General features: G+C 42.8%; 1 protein-coding gene across 1 annotated transcript; it reads left to right on the top strand.

Annotated features, from left to right (window-relative positions):
• The first annotated feature begins 1,485 nt into the window (after positions 1-1,485).
• LOC108175599 (mitochondrial import receptor subunit TOM7 homolog) lies at positions 1,486-1,694 on the top strand. The gene has a single exon (XM_051834793.2). It carries the CDS (start codon positions 1,497-1,499, stop codon positions 1,662-1,664), a length of 168 nt encoding a protein of 55 aa, XP_051690753.2. The 5' UTR covers positions 1,486-1,496; the 3' UTR covers positions 1,665-1,694.
• Positions 1,695-11,020: the final 9,326 nt, after the last annotated feature.

The following is an 11,020-nucleotide window of genomic DNA, read 5'->3' on the forward strand; positions in this document are numbered from 1 at the left end:
ACCTATACCCGACGCACTTATTCAAGGACCACTTACACATTAAACATAGAAGGCAGATTGTCTACTGCCATGAGACTTTTTGCTTCCATGAAAATTTACTTAATTTATTGTATAGGCAGAGTTCTATAGAAAGAGGGAAAGACTGAGAGAGAGAATGAAAGAAAGAATTTTCCTCCACTATTTCACTCCCTAAATGGCCACAACAGCCAGGGCTCGCCCAAGCCAAAGTCAGGGACTTAGAACTCCATCCAGGTCTCTCAAGTGGGTGGCAGGACCCAGACACTTGTGCCATTTCACACTGCTTCAAAAGACCCATGAACAGGGAGATAGAAAGGAAGTGGATCGGCTGGATTCCAAACAGCACTCATATGGGGTGACAGCTTAGCCTTTTGTACCGTGACACCATCCCCCAAAATTGATTATCTTTACTCTGGGTTAAAATCAGAAGAATATAGGGCCAATGCTGTGGCATAGTGGGTAAAGCCGCCACCTGTAATGCGGCATCCCATATGGGCACCGGTTCAAGTCCCTGCTGCTCCACTTCCAATCCAGCTCTCTGCTATGGCCTGGGAAAGCAGTAGAAGATGGCCCAAGTCCTTGGGCCCCTGCACCCACGTGGGAGACCCAGAGGAAGCTCCTGGCTCCTGGCTTCAGATCAGTTTAGCTCTTGCCACTGCGGTAATCTGGGGAGTGAACCAGCAGATAGAAGACCTCTCTACCTCTCTCTCTCTCTCTCTCTCTTGCTCTACCTCTCTCTGTAACTCTGTCTTTCAAATAAATAAAATAAATCTTTTTAAAAAAAGAACACACCTCATTTGGGGCCAGCATTATGGTGCAGCATGGTAAGCCACTGCTTGCACACCAATATCCCCTAAAGGAGTCCGTGTTCTGATCAAAGCCACTCTGCTTCCCATTTTAGCTCCCTGCTCATGGACCTGGGAAAGCCACAGAGGCCTTTATAGCTATCTGAAGAGTGAACCAGTGGATGGAAAAACTCTCTCTCTCTCCATCTCTCTGTCTCTCTCTCTCTTTCTCTCCATCACTCTGCCTCTCTCCATCACTCTGCCTCTCTCCATCACTCTGCCTTTCAAATAAACAAATACAAGTATGAAGGAAGGAAATAGGAAAGAAAGAAGAAAAGAAGGAAGGAAGGTGGAGGAAGGGAAGGATGGAGGAAGTGTAGGTGGGAGGGAGGGAGGGATAATCATCATTGTATTGTTATAGCTTTTTCTATGTTCTACAATGAATCTTTTCTCTTTGTATTACTGTAACACTGATGTGGGAAAAAGCTTTATCAAAACAAAATAGGCCTCACCTCCCAATACTGTTGCATTAGATTTTCATTTCCAATACATGTATTTTGGAAGACATAAACACAGTTTTAATATGTTTTTGATTTTAATAACAAACACTAACTATAACTTCTCTAAAAGAGGTTTTAATATTCAATACTTGGTTGCTCCTGTGGTGTCTGCTGTGGCTGCCCGGCCGTCGTCATGGTGAAGCTGAGCAAAGAAGCCAAGCAGAGGCTGCAGCAGCTCTTCAAGGGCGGCCAGTTAGCCATTCCCTGGGGCTTTATCCCTTTCGTGGTTTACCTGGGTTTTAAGAGGGGTGCAGGTCCCAGAATGCCTGAACCAACTGTTTTGATCCTGCTCTGCGGGTAAAGGACTGTTTGGTCATCTGGACTTGGAAGCAGTCGTTGGACGAGGGCAGCGTGGAACATGTGTGCTCTGGCTAGGACGAGACCTGCTACATCGTTCAGTCACCGATGGGCAGCGCAGGGCTCTTCTGGGATGCATCTGGCAGAGTGGAACCTCTACTGACCTGTGTATGATAGATTGATCAAAATAAATATTTTTATCAATGCAAAAAAAATTCAATACTTATATCACTTCACTAAATCCCGTACAAGAGGCTGTTGTTTCTTATGCATCAACCTAAATTCCTAGAATTTTCTTTTTCTTTTCTTTTTTTTTTTTTTTTGACAGGCAGAGTGGACAGTGAGAAAGAGAGACAGAGAAAAAGGTCTTCCTTTTTGCCGTTGGTTCACCCTCCAATGGCCGCCGTGGCCGGTGTGCTGCGGCCGGCGCACCACGCTGATCCGATGGCAGGAGCCAGGTGCTTCTTCTGGTCTCCCATGGGGTGCAGGGCCCAAGCACTTGGGCCATCCTCCACTGCACTCCCGGGCCACAGCAGAGAGCTGGCCTGGAAGAGGGGCAACCAGGACAGAATCCGGAGCCCCGAACCGGGACTAGAACCCGGTGTGCCGGCGCCGCAAAGCGGAGGATTAGCCTATTGAGCCACGGTACTGGCCCCTGGAATTTTCTATGGCTTCCTAGATATAAGCATATGTTTACATCCTGAAGTCTTATGTAATGCAATAATGGAATCTGAAGTTGGGGCTTTTGGGAAATAATTTAATTGGATTAGGTGACCAGAATGGAGTTCAGTGATCCATGGTCAAATCATGATGATTCACCAAGAAAAATGCATGTACATGGAGGAAGACCAAAATTCTTGTTACTGTGCATCCTGCCTCCCCATTTTACCATCTCTCCACACATGTTTTGTCATCAGATGCTGACAAATGAGCCCACTCTTTCTTTGAAAAGGAACGTCCAAACTCTAAGACAAAATAAACCTTCTTCTCTCAAATTAGCTTATCTTAGGTATTTCAGTTAAAGTAATGAAAAACCTAATATTTTATGGATAGGCAATGATGGATTGATGGAGCAAGAACAAAAGCCTTAGATCTATTTTAGCCTCTGGCCTACATGACTAAGCAGACCCCAACCCCTAGCCCACTGAGATGTTTTCTCCTCAAGCACCTTAAACTCACTTCCCCCATAACTTCCCCTCACCTGGCTCAACCCTTCAGCCATTAGCCCACAGAGAAAAAAGCCCACAGACTTATTCAACCCATCCTATTGTCTGCCCCCTTATGATCCTCAGCTGCCTTATGCTGTATAAACATAGCCTGTATGAGAGTTGTTGGTCTCTGCCATAGGTTCATCCTGTGTGCATGCAGGTATTAAGCCACATCTCCAGTCTATTCCCTGAATAAACTTGTTCTGGCTGTGGGTTCACATCTTGCCTCTACTTTGTACTGTTCATCTTTCTTTACATTTTGGTGCTCCATGTGAGGAGGGGTGCAAGAGATCAGCCTCCTTGCCCACTGTGGCCTGTGGAAGATGATATGGCTTGTAGGCAATCTTTGGAGCTTACATCTCTCCTTCCACCTGGGGAGGGTTGTATATCAACCTGCTCTGATACCCTCTGGGTGAGAACCATGACTTTCTGCTCCTCCAAAGTCTTGTTTCCTCTCCGTGGCAAACTGAGGGTGAAGACCACAAGGTGACCACTTAGTACCCCTTCTCCTCTAAGGGAACCCCCAGCACACACTGTTCTCATACAGCTGATTCCTGCCCAGCTCCTACTTGCTCTTTCCTATTGAGAGGAGTCAGGTGGGTAAATAGGCAGTTAGATTGGTCCTGGTGGAAAATGAGGAAAGGGAGTCCCTCTGAGAGAGTGCAAAATGCTTGCTTCCCCCAAAAGTTATCAAGATCAAGGTGCTGAATCCCATTTCATGTTTCTCCCTAAAAGCTGCTTTCAGCAAGACAAAAGACATCCACCCCTTCTGAGTTTCTAGTTTTATCATGAGAACAGAAAGAAGTTACCTATCCCCACCTTCCTGGTCACCTTTGTATCATAAGCAAGCTACACAAGGCAAATAAGATTACAAAGCTGGCCATATGATGGGTTTTGTCCCTGCCTTCTAACTGATGGTTCAACTTAAAATTGTGCTTAAAAATCCCACTGCTACCAGCCTTTTACATCTCCCAGTCTTGGAGAACCCCCCCCCACAGCCCAAGCCACTTTTTTTTTTATCTTTTATTTAATGAATATAAATTTCCAAAGTACGACTCATGTGTTACAATGGCTTCCCCCCCATACCGTCCCTCCCACCCACAACCCTCCCCTTTCCCACTCCCTCTCCCCTTCCATTCACATCAAGATTCATTTTCGATTATCTTAATATACAGAAGATCAGCTTAGTATACCTTAAGTAAGTATTTCAACAGTTTGCTCCCACACAGAAACATAAAGTGAAAAATAATAGATGATTTTTTTTAAATGATGATGAAATCAGATCTGACCTATTGTCATGTTTAATCCCAGTGAGAGTCAAGTTGGGAATTGATAATTTCTTTCTTTTTTTTTTTTTTTTTTTTTACAGAAGATCAGTTTAGTGTACATTAAGTAAAGATTTCAGTCGTTTGCACCCCCATAGAAACACAAAGTGAAATATACTGTTTGAGTACTCGTTATAGCATTAAGCCTCAGTGTACAGCACGTTAAGGACAGAGATCCTACATGAGGAGTAAGTGCACAGTGACTCCTGTTGTTGACTTTACCAATTGACACTCCTGTTTATGGCATCAGTAATCTCCCTATGCACCAGTTATGAGTTTCCAAGGCTATGGAAGCCCCTTGAGTTCTCCGACTCTTATCTTGTTTAGACACGGTCATAGTCAAAGTGGAGGTTCTCTCCTCCCTTCAGAGAAAGGCACCTCCCTCTTTGAAGACCTGTTCTTTCCACTGGGATCTCACTCACAGAGATCTTTTTGCCAGAGTGTCTTGGCTTTCCATGCCTGAAATACTCTCATGGGCTTTTCAGCCAGATCCGAGTGCCTTTAGGGCTGATTCTGAGGCCAGAGTGCCAAGCCACTTCTGACTTAGATAAATCTTGCTTTTCTCTCTTCCTGGTCCACATGGAAATTCTTCTTTCACATAAGAGAAAGAATCAAGGTCAGATTTTTTTTCACCACTGTTTCACCAGTAACACTATTATCTCCATTTTCCTTCCTGGAACAATGCCATGGATGCGTGTGACTGGGAATAACCTGGTGGAAGTCTGATGGTCTCAAGCTGAGGCTATTCCTCAGTGTGAATCAAACTTCCCCAGGTGAAAAGCAGACACCAGATGCCTAATAGGGTGTGTGAGCGCCGACTGCCCTGCTTTACAGTCCTTTCTAAGTGCCTCTCGGTGGAGGGAGGTTGAAATTCCTAGGCTCATCTCGACTATCCTCAGAGTGACTCAGGCAGAGTTGGGAAATGCCTCTCCAGACCCCCAGACAAGTTGAGAACCATTCTGCTCTCTTGTCTACTCCCTTCTGCTGTTATGGGTTTATTTTACGCCAAAATTTAATATTTCAGGTTCTTGGCTTTAGCTAAGAATTCTAAGCTCAGGCACAAACAAGACAGGCAATATGGTAAAGTTCAAGATTTATTTGGAGAAATACAGAGGAACATGAGGGCTTTATTAAGCAAGAGTGGATCAGAAAAAAGTAAATGGAAAGTTCCATACCAGCTTTTCCAAGGAGTCGGCCAGAGGTTGCAAGTAAGAGAGGGCATGTGGGTGGGAGAGTGGCTAGCAGGCAAGCAAAAGCAGCAAAATGGCGCTGGCTCAATGCACTCCAGCCTCTTATCCACTTCTAAAAGGGGAGTGGTTATGTAGTCTGATTGACTGGTCGGTAGATACAGGTGAGATCACAAAATGGGCATGACGCTGTGGCCTCCAGCTCATGAGTTTAATTCTATCTCCCTGACTGGTCCCATATCACTGCTCCAGCCAGAAATCTTTTGTCAGCTCTCACAGTCTCATGCAACAACAAACTTATTCTCAACCCAACAGACTGGTAAGAAATCCACCTCTGTCTCCCTCCAGGTGTACTGGGGCAGATCCTCATAGTTGTTGCCCCTTCCCTCAAAGGGTCTAGGTTCTTCAGTTGGTTTCTCCCTCCTTTGTTCCAGAATCAAAGAAGTTCTCTCCCAAATGTGTGGGGAACAACCATCCACCATGACTTAGAGCTGGGGACACTTTATCTGGGTGTGGGGACTCTTTCCGTCTTCTTCTGTGAAGACTCAGAATTCCACTGTGAGAAGGTTCTTGGCTGGGGTAGCTTCTCCACGAGGAATGCCTTGGCGAGCCAAGCCTACTTCCCTCAGACCTTCTTCTTCTTAATCCAAGGATTCTGAACTTTCTCACATTCCTCATGACTCCTTTCTGACCTGTCTCTTAAAAACCTGCACAGGTTGGGCCTAAAAAGGTAGATCAGTCTGAAACGATTCATTTCCTTCTGCATTGCAGCTTGGCTTCAATATGAATTGGACAGTGGTTCTAAGTGGCCTTGATGACTTTGGACAATGGTTCTGCGACCTTGATAACTTTACACAGAGAAATGGCAAATGGTCAGAGGTTTCTTCCCCTCAAATCCTTCACCATCCTTCCCCTCCCTCTTCCTACTTTGTTGGCTTAGCCTACCCTTCACCTCATTTCCACCTTCCAGCAGTAGCTGCATAGATACCCAGAGACCCAGCTCTATGGACAACAGTCCCTTTTCTACTAAAATAAGTCAGTTCTTTTTTTTTTTTAATTGATGGAGCTTCTCAGTCATTTCTTCCATTGCCTTCCAGAGGAATTGCTCCCCCAGTGTTACTCTTTGGGGACCTACAGTAGGGTAACTCTCTGGTCACTGCCTTACCTTTCCATCCTCTAACATTATTTTGTCAAAGAGATATCTTTTATAAGTATTTTTCCTGTGCACAAGAATTTAATACAAGTGACAATCTCCTCGACAGGAGTCAAGACATCCCATGGACACTGGAGAGGTGGCTGAGTGTAGGTAAATGTGTCCACTCCTACCTGCTGCTGATCTCTTCCTCACTTGGGCTCAATGACCCAGTGTTCCCATGGCCCAGGGCTTGACTATTTCCAGTAAAGGAAAGGCACCCATAGAGGGCTGCCAGGACACTAGGAATTCACTTGACGCTTAGACCTTGATCTACTCAGCGAGACCCTGGAAAAACTGAGTCTTAACAATTGAGTCTCCAGAATATTGAAAGGACTATCCTAACTCTGAACTGAGTCTCTGACTTGGGACTTCCAGCTGGATCCCTGGAACTCTCAAATGATGGCACTCAAACAGATGAAAGTTGCAGCAATTTTTTATAACATGATATCTATTATCAGGCTATGGAGCTGAACTTAATGCTGTGCTTGTATAAGGACATTGTGAGAGTTGACCGCCCGAAAAACGTCACCAAGAGACATCTCTTATGCAAACAGCAAGGGGAAGCTTTATTGATTATCCAGCATGCTGGGGCTGTCTGATCATCATGAGCAGAGCAGCCCCGAATAACCAAAGGTTAGGGTTTATAAAGGCAAAAACCGCAAAACCGGGAAGGGGAAGAGAATACACAGTTGTTAAGCGGTTGCTAAAGTCTTACAATCAGCAATTATGATCTTAAGACATAGACAAATCACATCTTTATTATTAGCCCAGGTAACCCGGGTGTAACCTTTCTACTTTTAAGCTTGAGCAATCATGCTAGGGGGTTTTTGTGCATTGCCAAGGGTGATGTAGTGTACTGCTATTGTCCGACTATTTGAGATCATAGTTTCAGACCAGAGTCTCACGGCCATTGGAGGGTGAACCAATGGCAAAAAGGAAGACCTTTCTCTCTGTCTCTCTCTCTCACTGTCCACACTCTGCCTGTCCAAAAAAAAAAAAAAAAAGGAATAAATTTAACTGATGGATTAAAGATCTGTACATACAATCTAAAATTTACCTTGCTAGACACATTTAGGGTAAAGTTTCATAGTGTTAATTGTATTTACATTATTGTGGAATATTTTCAAAATGTTTTCATCATGCTAATATGAATGCATATCTATTAAACAACTCCCCATTTTCACCTTCCACCAGTCCCTGCTAGTCACTATCCTAATTTCTCTGTGAGTTTGAATGATTTAGATAACATATCAGTGGCATCGTGCACTATTTGTCTTTTAGGGACTGGCTTACTGAGTTTAATGTCTTCCAGTGCATCCACATTATAGCACGTGAAGGGATTTTCTTATATATATATAATATAATATATATATAATAATTCATTGTATGTATATAATACATTTTGTATATCTGCTCATCTGTAGATGGACATTTAGATCACTTTCACTTCTTGTCTATTGTGAAGGGTGCATTATAAACTTGGATGAGCAAGTATTCATTGGAGATGCTATTTTCAAGCATTTGTAAATATATAGAGAGAACAGAAATTATTGAATAATATGCTAATTTTATTTTTAACTTTTTTGAACCATCATATTGCTTTCCATGACATTTTTTTCTATTGTTCATTATCACCAATAGTGTACAAGGGTTTCAATGCCTTAAATCCTCACAAATGCTCAGTATTTCTTTGTATTTTGATAGTCAACATCCTAGCGAGTATGATGAGTTTGCAGTGATATTCCATCATGATTTTTATTTGCATTTCTCAAATGATTAGTGATGTTGTGATGTTTTCGTTGTATGCTGTAGGCCATTTGTATGCCATCTCTGGCAAATGTCTATTTAGTACCCTGTATATTTTGATTAGATTAATTGTAGTTTTTTTTTTGTATAAAAAGGGAAGTTCCTTTTTATATTCTGAATATGAACCCCTTATCATGTGTATATGTGTAAATATTTTCTCCTATTATATTGACTTCCTTTTCATTCTATTTTTTTCAACTTTTATTTAATACATATAAATTTCCAAAGTACAATTTTTGAATTATAGTGGCTTTTCCCTCCATAACCTCCCTCCTACCTGCAACCACCCCATCTCCCACTCCCTCTCCCATCCCATTCTTCATCAAGATTCATTTTCAATTATCTTTACATACAGAAGATCAACTTAGTATATTCTAAGTAAAGATTTCTTTTTTTTTTAATTTGACAGATTATAGTTAGACAGCGAGAGAGAAAGAGACAGAAAGAAAGGTCTGCCTTCTGTTGTTTTTTTGTTTGTTTGTTGTTGTTGTTGTTGTTGTTTTTGACAGGCAGAGTGGACAGGGAGAGAGAGAGACAGAGAGAAAGGTCTTCCTTTGCCGTTGGTTCACCCTCCAATGGCCGCAGTGGCCGGTGCACCGCGCTGATCCGATGGCAGGAGCCAGGTGCTTCTCCTGGTCTCCCATGGGGTGCAGGGCCCAAGCACTTGGGCCATCCTCCACTGCACTCCCTGGCCACAGCAGAGAGCTGACCTGGAAGAGGGGCAACGGGGACAGAATCTGGCGCCCTGACCGGGACTAGAACCCGGTGTGCCGGTGTGCCGGCGCCACAAGGTGAAGGATTAGCCTAGTGAGCCGCGGCGCCCGCCCCCGTTGGTTCAGCCCCCAAATGGCCACCACCACAGGCACTATGCCGATCCGAAGCCAGGAGCCAGGTGCTTTCTCCTGGCCTTCCACGCGGGTGCAAGGGCCCAAGCACTTGGGCCATCCTCCACTGCCTTCCTGGGCCACAGCAGAGAGCTGGACTGGAAGAGGAGCAACCAGTACTAGAACCCGGCACCCATGTGGGATGCCAGCACCGCAGGTGGAGGATTAGCCAAGTGAGCCACAGCGCTGGCCCCCTAAGTAAAGATTTCAACAGACTGCACCCACACAGACACACAAAGTATAGAGTACTGTTTGAATAGTAGTTTTAACATTAATTAGCCTAGTACAACACATTAAGGACAGAGGTCCTACATGCGGAGCAGGTGCACAGTGACTCCCATTGTTGATTTAACAATTGGCACTCTTATTGACGGCGTTAGTAATCACCCAAGGCTCTCGTTATGAGCTGCCAAGGCTGTGGAAGCCTCTTGAGTTCAACAACTCTGATCTTATTTAGACAAGGCCATATTCATCTTACTTGTTAAAGTGATCAGTTTAAGTTCATAGTTGATCAAAAAGAAAAGATTAAGTGTCAAAGGGATTACATACATAAGACCAGTGTCAGCAAATAATAATTGATAGAATTAAAAAGGAGAGACTGATCTAAAGTGGGAAACAGGATACACAGCAGACTCATAGAATGGCATATGCCCTAAACAGCACTCTAGCCTCAGAATCAGCCCTTAAGGCATTCAGATCTGGCTAAAAAGCCTTTTCATTCTATTGACCCTCTCCTTGAATTCATAAAATGTTTTAAGTTTTATGTATCCCATATGTCCAATTTTTGATCGTTTCTTTTGCTTTAAGTATCAGCCTTTATTTTTCATAATAGTTTCATTAGATATTTAAAATATAACTTAACATCTTAATGGAATAATCACCTTAAACTACCTTTATAAAATAATTTTTACAAAACCCAGAACAGTCCTAAATTTATAAAACAAAAATTGTGAAATAGTACAAATAGTTCCTCTATATTTTACACTCAATTTCCTCTATTATTAACTGATATTGCTGTAATATGATTGTCACAAGTAATGAAGCACACCCTAGTTTTTAATCCATCCTCTCTTCTCCCAAACTCTCCAAGTTTCGAGTTTTCACCATTGTGTGTTCAGATTGGGGTATTTTGTTTGTTTTTTGCTCCTGCAATGAGGGATAACATTTGGTATTTATGTTTCTGCATCAACCTTGTTTCATTTAATATGATGTCTTCCAGTTCCTTGGATTATACTGTAAATGAGAGAATTCCATTCATTTTACTGCTGAATAGAATTTCATTGTGTGTGTGTGTGTGTGTGATCATTCATCTGAAGATGAACATCTTGGTTCATTCCATATCTTGGCTATTGTGAACCATTGAACAAGTAACATGATGGATCAGGTTTCCTTTTGATACTATGTTTTCAGTTATGTGATTTGAGGTATAAGCTGCAAACTCTGGTAAAGTTAGAAAAATTAACAAACAATTTAAAAAAATGTAAAACAAACAAAATGAAAATAACCAACCAAACCATAAGTTATATCTCTCTGGGTACATATACAGTAACTACAAAAAAATTTCCTTTAAAAAAGCATTTGTAAAAAAAAAAAAAAAAGCCTCAGTTCTCAATTGCAGAGTTAAAAAGATGACAAATCTGAAATGGTCGCTAAAAGAAATCCGTCCTGGGCCCTCTCTGTTGACCTCCCTCATACCTAACTCCTAAGCACCCTTCATGGCTGCATCCACTCTGCCCACCCCCTACTGTGACTTCA

The sequence above is a fragment of the Oryctolagus cuniculus genome, chromosome 13 (genome assembly GCF_964237555.1).
Source record: "Oryctolagus cuniculus chromosome 13, mOryCun1.1, whole genome shotgun sequence".
Classification (NCBI taxonomy): domain Eukaryota; kingdom Metazoa; phylum Chordata; class Mammalia; order Lagomorpha; family Leporidae; genus Oryctolagus; species Oryctolagus cuniculus.